At 42.0% G+C, this 23,435-nt stretch overlaps 2 protein-coding genes across 2 annotated transcripts; both read left to right on the top strand.

The window, feature by feature from the left end:
- Positions 1 to 3,013: 3,013 nt before the first annotated feature.
- On the top strand, positions 3,014 to 5,348 carry LOC308172485 (perforin-1-like; the record flags this gene model as incomplete). The annotated part of the gene is made up of 3 exons (XM_080547385.1): positions 3,014 to 3,029; positions 3,225 to 3,756; positions 4,088 to 5,348. The coding sequence occupies 3 exons, from the start codon at positions 3,014 to 3,016 to the stop codon at positions 5,346 to 5,348; spliced, it is 1,809 nt and encodes a 602-aa protein (XP_080403511.1).
- Positions 5,349 to 13,237: 7,889 nt separating this feature from the next.
- On the top strand, positions 13,238 to 22,924 carry LOC308172484 (interferon-induced very large GTPase 1; the record flags this gene model as incomplete). Its single annotated transcript, XM_080547384.1, is given in 6 exon segments — positions 13,238 to 13,261; positions 14,183 to 14,369; positions 14,721 to 14,900; positions 17,011 to 17,091; positions 18,254 to 21,464; positions 21,466 to 22,924. Coding segments are annotated over 6 exon segments (5,142 nt in total).
- Positions 22,925 to 23,435: the final 511 nt, after the last annotated feature.

Genomic DNA, 23,435 nt, shown 5'->3' with positions numbered 1-23,435 from the left:
ATAGATAGATAGATAGATAGATACTTTATTTATCCCCGTGGGGAAATTCATTTTGCCGCGCCACTCCACTAAAAAACCACACATAACAACACAACACAACATAAAGGACAGACAACAACACTGGGCCAGCCATGTACAGTATATAAAAAACTGTGAGATCATGATATAAAAGTGGATTAAAAAGATGGCTATAGTTATTATATTAAAATACTAAAAAAGTGATGATGATGATTAAAATAAATAATAAATACAAATTCAGGAGCCTTGACCCCGACTGCTACTTTAGTTGCCATTGAACAGTCTTAGTGCAGCCGGGATAAATGATTTTTTATATCGCTCCGTCCGGGAGCGGATCGTAATGAACCGCCCTCTGCGGCGGCTGCTGGTTTGCCCAGCGAGGACATGATGGAGGGGGTGGTTGGGGTTGTCCCTGATGGACAGCAGCTTACTCCTAGTCCTTCTCTCCACCACCGTCCCCAGAGAGTCCAGGCTCCTTCCCACCACTGAACCCGCCTTTTTTTACGAGCTTGTCCAGCCGTCCGGTATCCCTCTTGGTGATGTTTCCCCCCCAGCAGACTGCAGCGTAGAAGAGAATGCTGGCCATGACAGACTGGTAAAACATGGCCAGCATCTCTCCACACACTTCAAAAGACCTAAGTCTTCTTAGGAAGTACAGCCTGCTCTGGCCCTTCTTATAAAGTGCCTCTGTGTTGGTGGACCAGTCCAGTTTGTCGTCCAGATGCACCCCCAGGTACTTGTAGGTCTTCACCACCTCGATATCCTCGCCCCGGATGTTAATGGGCAACCGAGGTGGCTTAGACCTACGGAAGTCTATAACTAGCTCCTTGGTCTTGGTTTGATTGAGGAGCAGACCATTCCTCTCGCTCCAGACGCTGAAGGCTCCTATCAGATCCCTGTACTCCCCCTCCCGTCCATCCCTCACGCACGCCACTATGGCAAATCTTGGTATCAAGACTTTTAAAGACTTCAACATTTTTTTAGCAATCTTCTCAGCACCTCTCTGATACATTTTCACTTCCCAGGGAACACTTTTTAAAATATATTTACAGATCTGTCAGCTTTGTCCACAACACATTATGTTTCTAATGCTAACTAATGATTTCATTTTAGATGGTTTCCTGACACCAATCCCCACTCTGAAAGGCTCAATTTCATCAGTCATTAGATTCTATAAAGGCCATATGGGGAGGTGGATCTGGGGGAGGCAAACCCAGAGGATGTTTGGGCAGAGATTCTGAAGCACAGGTCTTCTATTTGTGCAAGGCGTGGTCTTATTCAATGTAAATTGGTACATCATACCTACTACACTAGGGTTAGCGCCAACTAAAGCACTTGATTATAATCATAAACATTGCCGACACAGGTCGACATGAGAATGATTGGCTACTTCATATCATAACTAAACATTCATATATATAGCCTATTGCATTATTTGAAAATTGACAGCGCTGTAAATAGTGTCATTCAATGCACAAGCACGTCTTTTCACACGATTTTGATCGACTTTCTGCGGCAGCAAAATACATTATCAATATCTTATTATCAAGTATTAATATACTGTCTCCCTTCTTCTCCTTACTTTCCTGTCTGTCTTCACTGTGCTCTATCTTCAGGCTTCAGTGCTGAATTCCAGTGAATAAGACTGACATTTGTAACATAATGTGTTTATATATAGGCTATATATAGCAATAGGGATACATAAGATATGTATATGTACAGACAGTTATGAAAATTATAAACTGTACAGATCTCTGTCCAATAACATATTTACCCTATATCGTTGATGATTACAGGCATAATCAAATGTAGGATTTGCAATTACATACTGTACAGTTTATAATTTTCATAACTGTCTGTACATATACATATCTTATGTATCCCTATTGCTATATATAGCCTATATATAAACACATTATGTTACAAATGTCAGTCTTATTCACTGTAATTCAGCACTGAAGCCTGAAGATAGAGCACAGCAACCTCTGCTGATATAAAAGAGCCTTGGAGCCTTGGAGAAAAAGATGTCAGCCGAATCCCAAGGCAAATACACAGAAACACACAGAAATACTGCAAAATCGCTTTATACTAACTCGATTTTGAAAATTTAAAGATGCTGGGTGGTAGAACGCACATATCTAGGAAAAGTCATGAAAGGTGGGTCCTGAAATTTGATCGAGTGCAAAGGTAGAATTTATTTTGTACTCACTGAGATCAAATGACACCTCACGGCTGCTTAAGTTGTACATTTGGGAAATGTTGGCCATTCTTCCAATTTATTCAGGATACATTTCCCACTCATTCTGGATTGAGGTAACTTGTGGCTTGGAGGGGCCGCAATATTGTGCTTATTGTAGGGTGGGTGATGGGCTACTATACTGACTATTAGTGTCCACTACTAACACAGTGATAGATTACCTGACTGATGAGTTTGTTTGTTTTTATGTTTAAATTTTTATTTATGTATTTATTTTATTCATTTATTGTTGTGTTATTCGGTTGTGTCACCCTTTGTACGTTGTTTTGTGTTTAGTATTATGTCATTTATCATTTCACTTTTTTATGAAGTCTTTTCTATAGATAATATATGTACCTTTTTATTTTTATAAATGCTATGTTGACAATTGTATGTTATATTGAAAAATCCAATAAAAAGTTAAAAAAGAAAAGAAAAAAAGAACCACACAGACAAGCTTCAAAACATCTTTGCACTGTTATACATTTTATGTAAGCTGACACATTACCATCTAGTGGTGAAATGTTGGACCTGAGAATGAATAATAGGCTTAAATATTAAATAGAATGGCTAGCTAGGATGCGCCTGTAGTATAAAGGAGAATTTCTTCTCACCTAAATAACCAACCTTCTAACATAGGTGAAGAAAGGGCTAGAGAAAGATGACTAGTCTGTATGACAAAAATTGAACAACCGAAATTCTTTGGAATGTTGAATCTCTAGAAAGATAAAGACAGGTGAAGTGGAGCGATCCGAGCGAATGGGAAGCAGTGAGGGTATACGAGACATTTCAACTTCAAGGGCTGGAATAATAGTTCAATTCTTATTTCTCTTTTTGTGTGAGAAAAATAAAGTGTAGTGAGTGACAGCAGCTTACTAGACAGCTACAAAACAAGTAGTTAGTATAACTACCACTAAGCTACTGCCAAATGTAGTTCAACTAACATTTTCCTCCCTCTTGCCCTCTCCAGTGCTGCAGACTGTGGTGGTGGTCCTGTGGCTATGGGGGGCGTGGCTGCCCCCTGCCCTGCCCTCATGCACCACGGGCCAGGCAGCAGAGTGCAAGGCTGCTCCATCAGCCCCCGGGACCAACCTGGCGGGGGAGGGCTTTGACATCGTCACCATGAAGCGCAAGCAGGCTTACGTCATCGACATGGACACCTGGGAGAAGACCACGAATGGGAGCTGCACACTGTGTGTTAACAGTTTCATGGAGGGCCAGACCCAGAGGCTGCCCATCGCTGTGGTGGACTGGCGACCCTTACACCGGTGCCAGATGAAGGTGGACAGCATGGTTTACGACTCCAGTGAGGCATTTGTCCAAGACAGCCAGACAGAGGTGGATGCCAGCTGGAAGATCGGACTGGACATTACAACACCACAGGCCAAGGGGTCCTTCATGGTGGGTGGCACGCACTCACGCGCTGCCCAAACCGCCATGGCAAAGTCCAAGAAAGACAAATACAGCTTTATCAAACAGGAAGTTCACTGTTCGTACTACAGGTAAGGGATCATGTTAATCAATACTTTATAAGTGATCATTATAATGTCTATAACATGTATGATTGTTGTCCTTGTTGTGAAATACAATTGGACATGTTTCAATTATACAAAATAATGATTGAAAGTGTTTACATACATTTTTATCTATCTAGGCCAACATTGTTAATTGAATTAAAATGTAAAAAAACAATACTACTTGAACTAAATGAATACATAGATAACATTGTTTATCATAGTAGGGTCTGCTAACTGACCATTTCACTGCCAAAAGGTCACAATACAACAAAGTCCTGTGTTTATTAACACGCCATCGCCTCTGATTATTTCTCAGTTACCGTCTGATAGACGATGCACCCCTGCACCCAGAGTTCATCCGCTCCTTGCTACTCCTGCCCCCTCTGCACACCGAAGCCACTAAGTCTGACTACGCCCGCTTCATCACCACCTTTGGCACTCACTTCATCCGCAAGGTGCACCTCGGAGGGCAGGTGAAGAGCATCACATCGCTGCGTGTGTGCCAGGCGTCGCTGGATGGCTACACCGAGACCGACGTGAAGGACTGCCTGGAGGCCGAAGCCTCCGTTAGCACTGGAACCGTTGAGGGCAAAGCCGAGGCCAAGTACTGCAAGGGGAACATGAAGAAGCACGACACCAAGGAAAGCTTCCACAGCACTTTCAAAGACAGGTTCACCCAGGTGGTCGGCGGCCAGTCGGACGGGTCATCTGACCTTCTCTTCTCTGATAAGAGTGCCTTCAGCAAGTGGAAGAGCAGCCTAAATACCGTCCCTGACATCACCACCTACTCCCTTCAGCCCCTCCACCTGCTGGTGAAGCAGAAGAAGAAGAGGAGTGGACTGAAGAAGGCTGTGGAGGACTACATCCTGGAACATGCCCTGGTCAAACGCTGCTCTGACCAGTGCTCCGGCGGTGCCAGCCCCAGCGCCCACGACTCCTGTGAGTGTGTCTGCCAGGAGAAGAAGCAGATGACCAGCCGATGCTGCCCAGAGGAGAGAGGCCTGGCCCACCTGACTGTCACTGTGAAAAGCGCTACGGGCCTGTGGGGGGATACCTTCTCCCAAACTGACAGCTTCGTCAAAGTGTTCATGGGCAAGAAACCCATGCAGACCAGGGTCATCTACAACAACAACAACCCCCACTGGAATGAACCCATGTACTTCGGTACTATCAAACTCTCCATGAGCAGCGAGCTGATGTTCGAGGTGTATGACGAAGACAAGGAATGGTACAAATGGTGGAACGACCTCCTGGGAAAGTGCAGCCTGTCCGTCAAACAGGGGTCCCATGATGGCATGTGCCCCATGAACCATGGCAACCTGTTCTTCTCCTACAAGGCTGAGTGCGCCCCAGGCCTGGGGGGCTCTACCTGTGGGGAGTACCGCCCCTCTGGGATGCCCTCTGACCAAGAGGCCCTCTACACCTCCCGCAACGCCCTCAATGTGACCCAGGACCTCCTGGCTCACATCAGGATGGGCCAGCCCCCGCGGGACCCCCTAGCCTTCATTCTGAAGCAGAGGGAGGTCAGCAGCAGGGTTGAAGCTCACCCTCGTCTACCTGCCCTTAGTGAGCTGTGAGACCATGCTGTATGCCATGCTGAAACTGTGGAATATTTTAAAGTGTGTGTTTAAATAAAATAAGAAAAAGTTGTCCAATGTATTTGTGAAATGATGACATGCCCCAGATGTCAGTCTTCATGATGTTTTAGATCAGTCAGAATCAGAATCAGAATTTATTTGTACACAAGAGTAAAAATCTTTCGCTTAGGTTTTTCAACATTGGCATTGCACTAAGATACAAAATCAATAATAGAGTAAAGTAAGTAATAATAAAGTAATAATGTGATAAGGTGATGGTAGTCGTACTACAGCGGAACCAGTCATACTACAGTGGAATCAATAGTGCAAAATGCTGTGCACAATAAGAAGAAATGCAATATGATACAGTACAAGTAGTCAGGTAGTGTTCAAGTAATCAGGTAGTGTGCAAGTAGTCATATAATATATATTATTTTTGTAGTGTGAGTGTGGTTGGTTTGGGGGGGGCAGTCTTTTGTTTTCTTCCAGTGCATTTCTCCAGGAGTCTGATTGCTTGAGAGAAATAGCTGTTTGACATCCTCTGGGTTTTAGCCCAGAGGCTTCGATACCGTTTCCCCGACGGCAGTAGGCTATAGCTCGAACAGTTTCTGATTGGGATTGTAGTCAGAGTGGAGACATACGGACACCAGACAGAATACATTAACAGAGACAGAGATAGAAATAGACAGGAGATCGGTAGATATACAAAGATAGTCATAGATTCATAATTGCAACACACAGGCTAACCAGATAGATACACATACATAAACAACCCCCCCCCCATTTAAAAAAAAATACAGACAGAGATAGAAATAGACAGATTGATATAGAACATACAAAGATAATCACAGATTCATAATTGCAACACATAGGCTAGCCAGATAGATACACATGCATAAAAAATACGTTGCCTGTTCATGTACACAAGCAATACATCTTTTATTGTTCACATAAGCACATCTCTGTCCAGTTCCCACAATATAGCCTTGTTTTGCACTCTTTCCCTGTTCCACAAGCACGTCCCAACACTGTGGCCCCTGTTATGACATGTTGACCATCTATATCTGCCCCAATTGTCAAACAGCATGTCCCACACATGCCTAAATGTCATTCAGATTTGTATCTTTACATAACAAGGGGATAGTGGTGGTCTAGTGGATAGTGAATTGGACTGGTGATGAGTTCAAATCCTGCCTGAAACTGAATCACCACTAGTGTAGAGTAAAGCCCAAGGGGGAATGTCCCTGTGAGTCTCTTTTGGATTAAAAGAGTCTGCTAAATGACACATTCTATATTCTGAATATATTCATATTCTATTCATATCAGAATATATATGTATTATTATTATTATTATTATTATTATTATTATTATTATCATCAACTAGACACACCAACATTTAAGATCACATATACGGCCAAATACACATCGCCACAGTTTGTCACAGCACCATTATTGAACAAGACATCACAGATGACGGTGAGCTTATTGTATGTTGCCCCAAATTCCTGACTTGTGAATCAGTCGATACAGGCGCCATACCACGACCTGACCAGCAGATGGCATTATGGAGCTGCTGTACCATGACCTGACCAGCAGATGGCATTATGGAGCTGATGTATCGAATGCATCGATAGATCGACACTTTTCCCGACACAATTGTGTTGAATGTGTCAATGCGTCGAAACTAAGCTTTGTTTCCCCCTCACTAGTTTCAATGGGTGGCAGAATATAGAATGGCCTTTGTGTGGGCATTTATTCAAACATTGCGCAACAGACACACTGCCACCCTCACAACAACCCATACCCGTAAATAGGTGACACACAGGTGACATAATTAACAATGGACAAACCAAGTAACAGGGGAGCTCCAATGTACACAAACCAAACTACACCATCTAATCTATTTATACACATAATCACAACTAACCCAATATCATATGTACACAAATATCAATATCAACAATAGCTTTTAGTCTATGGTCAGTCCAAAGGACACATAGTATATTTTCCCACAACACATCCTATCTCCCCTTCAATTAACAATGGGAGCATCCGGAAACCATATAGGTTGTCCATGTAGCTTATGGACTCCTTTTGCCTGTGCACCAAGAACTGCATTGACACATGGGTGAGTCACACACACACGTTCTACATTTCATTTATCTCCCATATGCAATATACCTCAACCCCTTGATAATGCGGAAGACCAATCTTTAGAAATAACCAAACAACCTTATTTATATGTGTTGAAATTTTTACATCTTTGAACAAACAATTGACAACCAGCATGTCTGTTTGTGGCGTTGCCCCCCCACTGCTTACCCGGCCCGTGGACTTACTCACCTTCTACCCTACATGGACTTACTCACCTTCTACCCTACATGGACTTATTCACCTTCTACTCTACATGGACTTACTCACACCTTCTACCCTACATGGACTTACTCACCTTCTACTCTACATGTACTTACTCACCTTCTACCCTACATGGTCTTACTCACCTTCTACCCTACATGGACTTACTCACCTTCTACCCTACATGGTCTTACTCACCTTCTACCCTACATAGACTTACTCACCTTCTACTCTACATGGACTTACTCACCTTCTACCCTACATGGACTTACTCACCTTCTACCCTCCATGGTCTTACTCACCTTCTACCCTACATGGACTAACTCACCTTCTACCCTACATAGACTTACTCACCTTCTACCCTACATGGACTTACTCACCTTCTACCCTACATGGTCTTACTCACCTTCTACTCTACATGGACTTACTCACACCTTCTACCCTACATGGACTTACTCACACCTTCTACCCTACATGGACTTACTCACACCTTCTACTCTACATGTACTTACTCACCTTCTACCCTACATGGACTTACTCACCTTCTACTCTACATGTACTTACTCACCTTCTACCCTACATGGACTTACTCACCTTCTACCCTACATAGACTTACTCACCTTCTACCCTACATGGACTTACTCACACCTTCTACCCTACATGGACTTACTCACACCTTCTACCCTACATGGACTTACTCACCTTCTACCCTACATGGACTTACTCACACCTTCTACCCTACATGGACTTACTCACCTTCTACTCTACATGTACTTACTCACCTTCTACCCTACATGGTCTTACTCACCTTCTACCCTACATGGACTTACACACCTTCTACCCTACATGGACTTACTCACCTTCTACCCTACATGGACTTACTCACACCTTCTACCCTACATGGACTTACTCACACCTTCTACTCTACATGGACTTACTCACACCTTCTACCCTACATGGACTTACTCACACCTTCTACTCTACATGGACTTACTCACACCTTCTACCCTACATGGACTTACTCACACCTTCTACTCTACATGGACTTACTCACACCTTCTACCCTACATGGACTTACTCACACCTTCTACTCTACATGGACTTACTCACACCTTCTACCCTACATGTACTTACTCACCTTCTACTCTACATGGACTTACTCACACCTTCTACTCTACATGGACTTACTCACACCTTCTACCCTACATGGACTTACTCACACCTTCTACTCTACATGGACTTACTCACACCTTCTACCCTACATGGACTTACTCACACCTTCTACTCTACATGGACTTACTCACACCTTCTACCCTACATGGACTTACTCACCTTCTACCCTACATGGACTTACACACCTTCTACCCTACATGGACTTACTCACCTTCTACCCTACATGGACTTACTCACACCTTCTACCCTACATGTACTTACTCACCTTCTACTCTACATGGACTTACTCACCTTCTACCCTACATGGACTTACTCACACCTTCTACTCTACATGGACTTACTCACACCTTCTACCCTACATGGACTTACACACCTTCTACCCTACATGGACTTACTCACCTTCTACCCTACATGGACTTACTCACCTTCTACCCTACATGGACTTACTCACCGTCTACCCTACATGGACTTACTCACCTTCTACCCTACATGGACTTACTCACACCTTCTACCCTACATGGACTTACTCACCTTCTACCCTACATGGACTTACTCACCTTCTACCCTACATGGACTTACTCACACCTTCTACTCTACATGGACTTACACCTTCTACCCTACATGGACGTACTCACACCTTCTACCCTACATGGACTTACTCACCTTCTACCCTACATGGACTTACTCACCTTCTACCCTACATGGACTAACTCACCTTCTACCCTACATGGACTTACTTACACCTTCTACTCTACATGGACTAACTCACCTTCTACCCTACATGGACTTACTCACACCTTCTACTCTACATGGACTTACTCACACCTTCTACTCTACATGGACTTACTCACCTTCTACCCTACATGGACTTACTCACACCTTCTACTCTACATGGACTAACTCACCTTCTACCCTACATGAACTTACTCACACCTTCTACTCTACATGGACTTACTCACACCTTCTACTCTACATGGACTTACTCACCTTCTACTCTACATGGACTTACTCACCTTCTACCCTACATGGACTTACTCACCTTCTACCCTACATGGACTTACTCACCTTCTACTCTACATGTACTTACTCACCTTCTACCCTACATGGACTTACTCACCTTCTGCTCTACATGGACTTACTCACACCTTCTACCCTACATGGACTTACTCACCTTCTACTCTACATGGACTTACTCACCTTCTACCCTACATGGACTTACTCACACATTCTACCCTACATGGACTTACTCACACCTTCTACTCTACATGGACTTACTCACCTTCTACCCTACATGGACTTACTCACACCTTCTACTCTACATGGACTTACTCACCTTCTATCCTACATGGACTTACTCACACCTTCTACCCTACATGGACTTACTCACACCTTCTACTCTACATGGACTTACTCACACCTTCTACCCTACATGGACTAACTCACACCTTCTACCCTACATGGACTTACTCACACCTTCTACTCTACATGGACTTACTCACACCTTCTACCCTACATGGACTAACTCACACCTTCTACCCTACATGGACTAACTCACCTTCTACCCTACATGGACTTACTCACTTCTACCCTACATGGACTTACTCACACCTTCTACCCTACATGGACTTTGGTGGCCCTCAGCAAGGTTTGGATTGTAGCCCCCTCTGCCACGTTCCATCGACGGCGGGGGGCTTTTCTATTGACTGGTGTTTAGTTGATGGGGGTAGCAGAGTTTCTGATTGACTGGTGGTAACTTGCACTAAATCAACAGCAAAAGTGTGGCCCCCTCTAGCGGTTGTGGGCCTAAGCAACCGCATAGACTGCCTTCTACTCTTTGCAGGACCGCCCCTCATGACCGGCAAACAACTGCAAACTCATGAGTCCTCCTCCTGTGTTGCACAAACACCCACACAACATATACCCCAGCAGATAAACACAACATATACCCCCGCAGATAAACACAACAATGTAGTTATACTCCCTGCAATGGAGTATGACCTCCATTACAGGTGGCTGGGGTCCCTAATAATCCTGAGGGCCTTTCTGACAGGTCACTGTAGGTGTCCTGGATGGAAGGAAACTCGCATTCGCAGATCCTAGCTGTCCTCACTACCCACTGCAGCGTTTTGCGGTTTTGGACAGTGCAGTTCCTGTACCAGGCATAGCCTACAACCTGTCAGGATGCTCGCCTTAACCTATAGTCATACTTTATGACATCAAACTATTATGTAAGATATTATATTATTAAATGGATTACTAAACTGCCATCACTTCTTTGCATGGTGCATCTTTACAGTATTCAAAATTAAAGTTAATTAAATAAAGTTATTCAATAGTTTTGTGCTATTGCTTTACCCAAATCTATTCAGTGTGACATGAATCAGTGCGATTGGCAGCTTTGCTCCTCTCTGGTCCAATGCAAACCATTTCCAATAAAACGAAACTTGGGACACGTGTGGTCCCTTCAGCGAATCGAAACAGAAATCTTTCTGTTTTTTTATTTTGATGGACTGAACCAAGTTGTATAAATTATAGTTTCACGTTAATTACACAATAGTCTTATAGGCTATATTGCGTTTGTGAACATGTCCTTCTCTAAAAGGTTCCTAGTGTGATGGAATAAAGCATAAGCAAGCAGGTAATAATAAGAAATGGACATCGTCATTTTCACATGTAATGGTTCAGTCCCAGCAGGGAGGATAATTGAGCTGGGTGGTGAACAGATAAACGTGTCCCGGACCACTAGGCTGGATAGTAAGAGCTTTATCAAGCTCACACATCGATTTAAACAACAGAACCAACAGTTTTGGGTTTGTTCTTTTTAAAGGCGGGGGTTTTGAGGACATTTGACCGTAAGTCGAGTTACAGTAAGGACATTTTTGTTGCTTGAAAGTTAAACTCAGATATAGGCCTACTTATAGTTTCTCTCTTTACCGCCTTATCTTAATGACTAGTGTCTGATAAGTTATACATACGTTGTACATTATATATGTGTTTTATTTGTTACATTACAGTAGCTTATATTTTCCCAAACGTATTACAGTGAGCGGCAGTCTTGGCTTTGGACCGGGGCAAGAGTGGAGCTGATGAGCACCTGAACATGGATCATTCCTCAGACGATCAGGTAGGGGGCGCTGTTTGACACCAGATCATTGACTCAACATACGAGGACGTTCTGATCTTTGCAGGCAGATTATGTAATCTATATTTCTGAATGAATGACACTATTTATCGCAGTATTTGTCCTTACAAAAATGTTCTATCAGGTATCCGTTTCAGTGTGGCATGAATCAGTGCGATTGGCAGCTTTGAAATTGCTCCTCTTTGGTCCAATGCAGACCATTTCCAATAAAACGAAACTTGGGACACTTGTGGTCCCTTCAGCGAATCGAAACAGAAAGATTATTTTGATGGACTGAACCAAGCTGTATAAATTATAGTTTCACGTTAATTACACAATAGGCTTATAGGCTATATTGCGTTTGTGAACATGTCCTTCTCTAAAATGTTCCTAGTGTGATGGAAACACTGCCCACCTTCAAAACCACTCTCAAAAAACATTTACAGGAGGCTGCAATCCGTAACTGGACCCTCTAAATCAAAAATCAGATTAAAAGACCCGAACTACCCACTGTACATACTTTGTGTTTTGTCCCCCGCCCCCACCTGTGGTGTATGTCCCCACCTGTCCTACCCGCTGTACATACCTTATGTTTCGTTGTATTGTTCTTCCCATGATGGATGTGTGTTTATCTTGTAGATAGTAATAGTTATTTGTCTGTATTATCTTGTAGATAGTACTAGCTTTTTTGTCTGTCTTACATGTAACGATGAATTGAGAATCAAGGACCCCAATTGAAATAAGCCAGTGGCTTTCTTGGGTTTTTATCCTGTTAGTTGACCTTGTATGTAATATGTACTTTCATGTACCTACTTCTGCAAATCTTCTAATAAAGTTTTCAATCAATCAATCAATCAATCAATAAAGCCTAAGCAAGCAGGTAATAAAAAGAAATGGACATGGTCATTTCCACATGGTTCAGTCCCAGCAGGGAGTATCAGGAACATGTCATTATATATTAATCATTGAGCTGGGTGGTGAACAGATAAGACGTGTCCCGGACCACTAGGCTGTATAGTAAGAGCTTTATCAAGCTCACACATCGATTTAACAACAGAACCAACCGTTTTGAGTTTGTTATCTTAATGACTAGTGTCTGATAAGTTATACATACGTTGTACATTATATATGTGTTTTATTTGTTACATTACAGTAGCTTATATTTCCCCAAACGTATTACAGTGAGCGGCAGTCTTGGCTTTTGACCGGGGCAAGAGTGGAGCTGATGAGCACCTGAACATGGATCATTCCTCAGACGAACAGGTAGGGGGCGCTGTTTGACACCAGACATACGAGAACGTTCTGATCTTTGCAGGCAGATTATGTAATCTATATTTCTGAATGAATTACGCTATTTATCGAAGTACTTGTCCTTACAAAATGTTCTGTCATGTATCCGTTTCTATATTATTTTCAAAATGATTCAGTTGACGAGAATTTATAAATTATGAACCTCTTTTGATTCTGACTTTAAAAAGAAAAGAAAACACGTTTTTCTTTAATTGTAGCACTTTGAAGATGCCAGTGATTTATTCCTTCATCAGTCCCTTGGGGAAGATGAGGACACCAGATGCAGCTGGACACCAGAGCCGGCTCACCAGATGGAAGCTGCTGTAGAAGGTACCACAATAACACTGATGGTGGTTGTACGAACTATATAGAATTACTGACAACTTTAGAATACATTCTTTCTTATTCCAACGATGGACATGGGAATGATACAGTATAGGCCTATGTTGTTTTACTCACACCATGAACTGGAACTTTGCCAAAAAGTAAAGTCGGTAGTATTTATTGTCACTCACCTAATACTTCGGAATTGTGAAAAGCTGGCCAAAGATATTAAATAGGGCTGAATGTAAATAGTGTTGTAATTTCTGAATGGTGAAACCAATATATACACAAATACCATCAAACAAAACCTGAGAATCTCTAAAGAAGAACAAATGTTTCACTGTCCAATTACTTGGACAGGGCACTATAAATCTTTCCGCAGATCTCAAGTTAGGATTTGACCCACAGAAATGAGGATATCTGAGTAAACAACATTTCTCTGATGGGATTTGATACTGCACCAGTCATAATAAATGTTTTCTCTGCTCCACAGAGGTCCCTTCACCTGGAGAAATAACAGTTCACTATGTCGGCAGTGACTGTGTTTCTCTCAGCTGGCTCTCCCTTCAGCCTTCTGTCATCTGGAGGTACGAGGTGGCCTATTCTTGCCGTACAGAGCCAGCGACCCTGTGCTTCCAGGATTCCAAAATGGCTGATGTTGAAGGTCTGCATCCGGCGACGGAGTACAATTTCAGCATTACAGCTGTTGCTGAAAATGGAAAACGGAGTGCTGCAGTCACAGTGACTACTTATACAAGTAATACTATTTTAAACTTTATAATGCAACTGACCATTTACCAATACTATGAATAACAATCAAGACCTTTGTAAGACCCATGCATGGTATTATACACAGAAATGTTGTACAATATATATTGCATGTACAGTATATTGATTGGAGGTGTAATTAGATTGAAATAAAAATGAACATCTCAGGTGTACATTTAGTCAGAACTAACAACTAGCTAACAGCGTTACTGTTGAACCAGTAAAGACATTGCACTTACTGTGACAATGCACTGCCACATGTATGCAAGCAAAAAGAGAATCCACCGTATGATTCAGACGTGCCATTTTTTAATCTCGCCTTTTCATTTATAATTTCCAGAGCCCTTGCCGCCTGAAAAGATAAAGATTGATCATATCAGCAGTGATTCTGTGTCTCTTAGCTGGGACACACCTGTTGGTAACGGTGCAGAATACCTTGTGACTTGTTCTGCTGACGGAGAAGATGTCCATGAAGTAAGGACAGAGTCCAGCAGCCTAAAGTTCTCCGGTCTGAGTCCAGGTATGTACAGTTGGCAGGGGTTTAATGGGTTTAATGCACACCTACATTTCAGCAGGTTACACCTAAGTCCTGCCGTTGTGGCAGATTCACGGTGTGAAGTGCTGCTGAAAGCCATCACAAAGTTAAGAATCTCATGTGTCTTGCACTTGCAAACATCCATGTTTGTTTACATTTGTCAGCTCGCATTTGACAGCGCGCACAAACAATAACCACCATTGCATTATTTTAAACTTCGGGAAAGTGTTTGTCAATTATTTCGATCAATAGTGAGCTCACACATTACTCATGTAATATGATACAGTGAACAGAGGATGATCTCACTTGAGATATACCTTTGTCAGAGCCAAACTGGGCAGTTTTTCTGTAGCCTCTAAGTACACCATGTTTTGAAACTAATATAGAGTAGCCTATCAAGGACAGGAAAAAGTGTGAGGTGGCTACAGTGAGGGGTGCTATCTAAAATGTTGTAAGGGGGGTGAAGGGGGCTGTGTTGCATATCATTTTAAACAAGCAATTCTGGTGACTTTTGACAGACGACTAACTTAGTGGTTAGCGTGAGTGAAAAGCATGAAATGATCAGGGTTATGATACAAGGTCTATAAACAGTTCTGATAAGAGTATTTGTCAGTAAATCCCAACTCCAATCCCGACTCATCCAATCATGTGCTACAATCTACAGTAGCAGACACCTACAGTATGTCACCACGCACCACCTCGCATTTTGTCTGTATCCCGATTCCCACCCCTTTGTGCACTCACAAAGCAAAGAGCGTTTAACACTTAAACACTAACATAAACACTTACACACTGTCTCACTCCCACTTTGCTCAAATGCTTTTGGGGAAAGGGACATAGGAAGTCTATTTCGGAAGAAGGAATAATACAATGAGAGTCATGCAGTATGTGGCTGCTATGAAAGTGAACTGGATGATTCGAGATGGGTGAATGACAGAATATGAATGACAGCCATCCAATATGCTGTAATAGAAATAACGCCATGCTCATAAAAAAAACAATAGTCCTCCCTAATCAGCTGTCAATAATCGTCCTCCATAATATTCATATTCCGTTCACCCATTCTCCTGTCAAGTCACCAGAATTGCTTGTTTAACATATGATATGTTATGTACATATATGATATGCTACACAGCCTCCTTCACCCCCCTCCAACATTTTAGGCAGCACCCCCCTCACTGTAGCCCCCTCACATAAATCCGTCGGATATCCAATACAGGGTTTAAGGTAAAGTTCAACTACTGTATACAAGCTAGTCTACAGAGGCTAGTTTGTTAATCTGCAACCGTCAAGCAAGTGATTTTGAATGTCTACGTTATCTTATGATGATGATTACAACCTTCAAAAGGTACACTGCTCAAAAAAATTAAGGCAGCACTTAATCATCACAGTATAACACCAAGTTGATTAAACTTCCAGATCTGTCCAGTTAGAAAGCGTAAACGATTGTTAATCAATTTCACCTGCTTTGGTGCAAATGAAAACGACAACATGTATTGTATTTTCTTCAGGGTATCCGCGGTGTCTTGAAAAGTATTAAAAGTTGATAAATCCATTTGGGAAAATCAAGACCCTTAATAAGTATTAAAAAGTCTTATCACGATTTTATGAGGTCTTGAATTTTGTTGGTATTTTTCTGAATTAGACTCTGTCCAAAGAGTTTGAGTCCTAATTAGTTTTTTTTTAAGTTCGTGAATTTATTAGTTTTATTAAAAAACAAAGATGAACCGGAAATTCTGTTGTATGATAGTGGTCTAGTCTATTGCAAACTAAAACTGTTAAGTTAAAGGTGTCACTGATGTAAACGGTTACAGCTCGAAGTGGCGGTGAGGTCTGGAAAAATATTGACAAGGTCTTTAAAAAGTCTTAGAGAGGTATTGAAATTAACCTCAAGATTCCTGTATATACCCTGTTACCTCTTACTATACTGCTCTTGCTGTATTTTTAAAAAATGTATGTAAAGCACTTTGAATTGCCCCTGTTGTATGCAATGTGCTAGACAAATAAACTTGCCTTGCCTTTACTTCTTTTGTAAAGCTTCTTTGGGTCTTAAGCTTTAATGTAAATCCAATGTATCATTATTGTTATTATTTAGGTGTGAAGTACTCCCTCCGGGTTTCAACAGTGCTGAAGAATGGAAGCCAGAGCAAGTCTGTCGTGACATTTACCCGCACAAGTACGTTTAAGACTTTTTACTGTGTCAGTGTGAAAGGAAGTTTTCCAACCTTTACTACGCCACCCATAAATAAAATGTCTTGTGCTACTGTCCTGTATATTCAGTTACATGTTTTTAGAAGGTTTTGTCAACCTTTACATTGAGTTTTCCCTACCTGTCTAGTGACTCTAATTACTTTTTTGATCACACTTTTTGACTACATTCTAAGTTGACCTGTGTTGTAACTTTGTAGGCCTCATACCACTAGTAACAACGTTGAATTAACATGTTACAAATGTGGTAATTTCTTGCATAGTAGTTAAGTGGTTTATGGTCATTCTGTAATAACACAGACTGCTCAACTCCATATTCTATAGTAATGACAATGTAGTAGTGGGGATTACTCACCGAATCCATTGCATTGCGATATTTTGGCTTGACTAGCGAGTGTGTCATTGATTTTCAACAACGTTGACATTTATTTACATTTTTCAGAATAAAGGTCTGAACAATTTGATTGGTTGCCGACTTGTTCCTGGTTTCACCAGCTGCCATCACATATTAATTCAACTGCGGTGCTGCCCCATATCAAGATACATTGCCACCATGAAAAATAAAATGTGAACATCATACTATTTCTGTCGCTTGTTTGACAAAATAACTTCCAATTCCTAGTTCTAATTTAAATCAGACTTTCAAACTGTTGCGAGCCACACTCATGTTGATGTTGACTCACTGTTCAGTGTTGACTCACACTCATGGCCACTGTTGATCCCTGATAAAGTTCTCTGGACTGCACCTGTCAGGCTGCTACCAACCATACAGAGGCCCAACCGCCTCTCAGTCATTGCCACTCTGCACTACCATAGTTCTCCTGTATGATTTACTGAATCAAGGGGTGCGGCCATAATGAGTTAATGACTATCGCCCTGTTGCACTCACGTCTGTGCTTTGAGAGGTAGGTTAAGACCCACATCAACTCCACACTGGACCCATGCACCACACTGCGGGCATGCAATGGGGCACCATTTCTCTTCATTAGCACTACATTTCGAACTGAAATTATACAAATGGTCCCATAGCATCACTTCAATGGGAACTGAAATGGAAATTGATGTGTGTTTAGGTGTGTGTGTGTTTTTTTTTTTAACAGATTTAAAGCATTTATGTTTTTTTCTCTCAGAGACCTACGTGGAGAGCTTACTGCTGGACCTGGGGTTGGAGCCATACTACACAGAGAAACTGTCCTTGAGCACAGTGCTACAGATCGATGAGAAGACCATCACCGATGAACCAGCTCAGTCTCTCTCAGCTCTGCCTTGGTGTTTCCTGAAGAAATTAATGATGGTGAATGTCACAGCTAGGAGTGTGAAATGTATTACCTCATTAGGTGAGCCAAGTGCTGATGCTTCATTTTGCAATGCAGACCTAGACCTGGAGAGTCTGGTTGATAACCAGGATGGTAGTAATGTGGTAAACCCCTTAGACATTGTGACTGCTCTCTTTCTGTGCGCTAATGGCTTTCTGCAACAAGAGATGGTCTTGAAAATGTCAATGTGTCAGTTTTCAGTGCCTTTGCTGCTACCTAACTGTGACAAAGATCAGTGCATGTTCATGCTTTGGGCCATTAGAGACATTGTTAAGAAGTTCAGACCTCATTCCATGGCTGATCCAAGAGGATTTGTTGAGGACAGGATTGTTCTCGCTAACCTCCCAATGGTGTCTTTTGTCAGATTAGGCGATTGTTCCTTGTCCAAGTCGCAGATTCTGAACAAGCTTCTGAGCAATCCCCAACAGTATCATGACACATTCGTTCACCATGACATGGAATGTGGTGATAGCCCAAGGAGAATATCAAATGGATTGGTTGAAATCAGCTGGTACCTGCCCTGTGGAAACAAAAACATTGACATCTTTGGTGAACCTGTCGCTGTAGCCAATCTGAGAGGAGACATCAGTTCCTTTGAAACGCAATACTCGTTTCTTTGTCAGACCTCTGCAGCAATTTTTGTTTTCTTTGACAACCTGGACACCACATACAAGCTACTGACCAGCCAACAGATCAAGGCACAGTTGTTTTTGATTGGTAACCCTCAGAGCAAGAGCTTCAGCCTTGACGCCCTGAAAAAAACAGCAGCAGAGTTGAACTTGAAGAAAAGAAACATCATCCTGAAGAACAAACAGATGAATGATGCAGACTTTGTTAAAAACCTGCGAAACACAGTTAGTGATGTAATCAAGAACACTACATCGATGATGCAATTGGAGCAAATGACTGGAGTGGCCCATGAGCTCGGAATCCTGGTTGATGAGGACTGCCCAGAATGTCAGAGTGCCAAGCAGAATGCAGATGCCATCACTTCAAAAATACATGGAACGCTGCAGTATAAAGAAAGTCAGCTTCCCTTGCAAGGGCAAATCTGGAAACAGCTGGCACGTTTGGAGAAAGAGGAATGCAGACTGCGGAAAGCTGGGGATAAGAACATAGAGATCTACAAAAGTGAGCTCCAAGAAAATAAAATGAAACTTAGGGAACAGCAATGCAGATATGACATGTCAGATGCAATGACCTGCTTCATAAGTGCAATATCAAGCTCAGGGCTAGAGAGGTCCTATTTCCTTAAATGGATGAGAATGAATCTGGACAATCTGTCTTGCAAAAACCTTTCTGGCCTTCGGGAGCAGTACAAAGAGAAATGTCAGAACTCTTCAGAAAACAAAGAAGAAATTGCAGACCTTGATAGACAGATTTCAAACAGTTCATTAGGAACTGAACATTACCTACGTGAAATGGGTCAACTCTACGAATCTTCGGTCTCACTCCCAGAAACTGAAAAGTCATGGCAACAACTGCACCATCTGCCCAAACTATGTGCTGAGTTACTTCTGGATGGATTTCCCTTGGAACTGGTGGACGGAGACGCATCCAACATACCAATGAGATGGGTGAATGATGTGCTATGTCAGTTGAATGCCTTGGTGCAGCCAAAGAACAAGATCCTGGTGGTTACTGTCTTAGGGGTTCAGAGTACAGGGAAATCCACTCTCCTTAACACGATGTTTGGGGTGCAGTTTTCAGTCAGCAGCGGAAGATGCACCAGAGGGGCCTTTATGCTACTAATCAAAGTCAAAGAAGACATTAAAAAACAGCTGAATTGTGACTTTGTAATGATCATTGACACAGAGGGACTGAAGTCACCTGAGCTTGCACAACTGGATGATAGCTTTGAGCATGACAACGAACTAGCTACACTTGTTGTAGGGTTGAGTGATGTCACAATAATCAACATTGCCATGGAGAACTCAACTGAGATGAAGGACATCCTGCAGATTGTGGTCCACGCCTTCCTCAGGATGAAAGAGGTTGGGAGAAAGCCCAAGTGTCAGTTTGTGCATCAGAATGTATCTGACGTGTCGGCACATGACAAGAACATGAGAGACAGGAAACTACTTTTGGAGCAGTTGAATGAAATGACCCAGGCAGCAGCCAAAATGGAAAACAAAGAAGAGAACAAGACATTCACTGATGTGATGGAGTACAATCCAGACACTGGTAACTGGTACATCCCTGGACTGTGGCATGGAAACCCACCAATGGCACCAGTCAATGCAGGGTACAGTGAGGCCGTCTATGAATTTAAAAGAAACATGATCGAGGTCTTTCAAAACTGTGATGCTTCTGGGAATAACCTAATGGAATTTCTGGAGTGGACAAAAAGCCTGTGGAATGCTGTGAAGTATGAAAACTTCATCTTTAGCTTCAGGAACAGTCTAGTTGCTGATGCCTACATGAAGTTGTGCATTGAGTTCAATAAATGGGAATGGTCATTCAGAAAGCATATGTTCACATGGATGACAAAAGCTGAAACCAGGATTTCCAACTTTGCAACTCTTATGGTGCAATGTCAGGCAGGAGACATGAGAAATTTTCTCAGTGAATTGAGAACTGAAGCCACAATGGAACTAACTAAATGGGAGAGGACAATCCTTGACCACCTGACTAAATACTACGAACAGACAGAGGGGCACGTCTATCTTGTAGAGCAATACAGAGAGGAGTTTGCCAACAGCACTAAGATGTTCAAAAGGGAGATGGAAAACTCTGTACTAAACAAACTGGAAGCTGCTGTTGAGATACAACAAGGAATGAATAAGCTCGACACAATCAAGAAAAACCACACAGCTGTGATGGAGAAAAAGGTTCTGAAGTTGCTACAAGACTGCAGAAAGAGCCAATCTCAGCGGTCAGATGAAGAGCTTGAGACAGACTTCGAAAAGGTGTGGGAAGAAGCTGTGCAGGAGCTGTCATTTACCAGATTGAGAACACTAAACATTATAAGCAATGTTTTAAACCAGCTCCGGTCAAACTTAAAGCAGAAAGGGGGATCAGTGAATAAAACTGGAACAGTGTGGAGTTGAGCCCTTCATAGTCACTCCAGAGGGATTCTTAAAGAAAATTAGACATTTTCTGGGCAATACTGAGCACACAAGGGAAACCCAGGACATGGCAAACAACCTCATAGCCGAATGCATAGAGATTGTGTTTGAGAAACTTAAAAAGAATACAGACTACTCTGATATATATATTCTAGAGATCCTGCATTTTATTGAGAAGAAGCTGAACTCCAACAAACATCTTGACACAAGTGTTGCATTTGAAGTCAACATTAAATTGCACATTTGTGGGATTGCTGCCAGGACATTCCAAAATATGCATGAACAGTTTATAAAGCAAAATGATCCTCGTCTGTGTCTTGATCAGTCCAAAGAGAAGTATTTAGCTGATTTCAAAGATTTGTTCTATGAACGAGATCAGTGTCAGAAGAAAGCTAGGGATTTTACAAACCTGTGTCTCAAACCTGGTGCTGAGGCCTGGGTGGCCAATTCTCTAGGTCTAGAAATCGTTGATGAAATGTTGAAAGGGAAGAATGCCGTTACATTCAGTTCCCGAACATTTTTTCAGTACTCTATTTTAAAGCAGTTGCTCTCACAATTTAACTTTGATAACTTTGTCAGTTACATTCGTTCCTATGAAACCTTTGTCAAGAACTGGATATTGGGTGAAATCTTGAAACATTTTTCAGAAGGTAACAAGATGTTTGAGTTAGAAGAGTGTCAACTCAAAGGAATTACCAAAATAATCACTGAGGCAATTGCAAAGGCTCAGACAAATGAGAATGGCAACATCAAAGATTTCATTCAGGCCATTTGCAGGGAACTTGGTAAGGAGCTTGTCATTCCACCGGACGCTTTAGAAGCCGCAATGATTCTCAACAATGCCAACCAGGATCAGTTTGCTGATTGGATCAACAGATCTGTTGAAGAGATGCAATTGCATTTGAAAGAAGAGTACCTAAAAGCAAAGGATGTGAATAAGAAACTACAAAAACTGAAGATTAAACCACAGAATGAACTATTCACAAGAGTGTTTGGCTGTGGGAAACAGTGCCCTTTCTGCAAGGCACCATGTGAGGCTGGAGGAGAGGCACACAAAGACCACTGTGCTTCAATACACAGACCCCAGGGACAAGGCGGATACAGGTTTGAGATCTCACAGGTACTAGTGACTGATATCTGCTCCTCTGCCGTCTTCAGTGAAACTGACTTTCGGTGCAATGAGACAAATGGACAGTGGCATCCTTTCAAAAAATATCGTGACATTTTCCCAGACTGGCATATCCCTGCAGACGCCAGCATACAGGCCTCAGACTACTGGAAATATGTGATGGCAAAATTCAACAAGCAGTTTGCCAAAGAGTATAATGCACTACCTGCAGATATTCCCTCAGCCTGGAAAATAATCACACTCGAGCAAGCGGAAAAAAGCCTAAAAGAATCTTTCAATATCAAATGAGAGCCTCTACATTGTCTCAGAGGAGTAGTCTGTTTGACAGTGTCCTGAGATCACTGTTGGCGTTGGCTCATCTCTTTTCCAATACTCCCAGACCTAGCTCAGATGAGTTTTGCCAAAAATAAGTTTATCAAGACTTGATACGGTTCTGTGTCCATAACATTTTTATTCTTTACAACATTTGGAAAACCTGCAATGTCTGTTTCAATGGCCATATTTTGAGATTTGTTTTCTTTTGTGTGCTATTCAATCAATGTTTTAGTTCTTTTGAGGTGAATTACTTGGGATAAAGCCGATCATTGTTATGACCTAATGGCTGATTCAGGAAAGTGTTTAATAGCATTTATGTCTGACAATTGCAATGTTCTCTAATATACTGTGTTCTTGAAAATAAATGTTTCACTTTCCAAATATACTTTGATATTAAAGCCTTTCCTTACTCAAGTTAGTTTTTCCCTCTGTGAAACATTAGTAATTGTTATATTAAATGGACCTGAACTGTCTAATTTGTTGT

Source organism: Nansenia antarctica (genome assembly GCF_963989245.1).
Source record: "Nansenia antarctica genome assembly, chromosome: 17".
Lineage (NCBI taxonomy): Eukaryota > Metazoa > Chordata > Actinopteri > Argentiniformes > Microstomatidae > Nansenia > Nansenia antarctica.
Note: the sequence above shows the minus strand (reverse complement) of the source record. Positions and strands in the feature narration are given on the sequence as shown.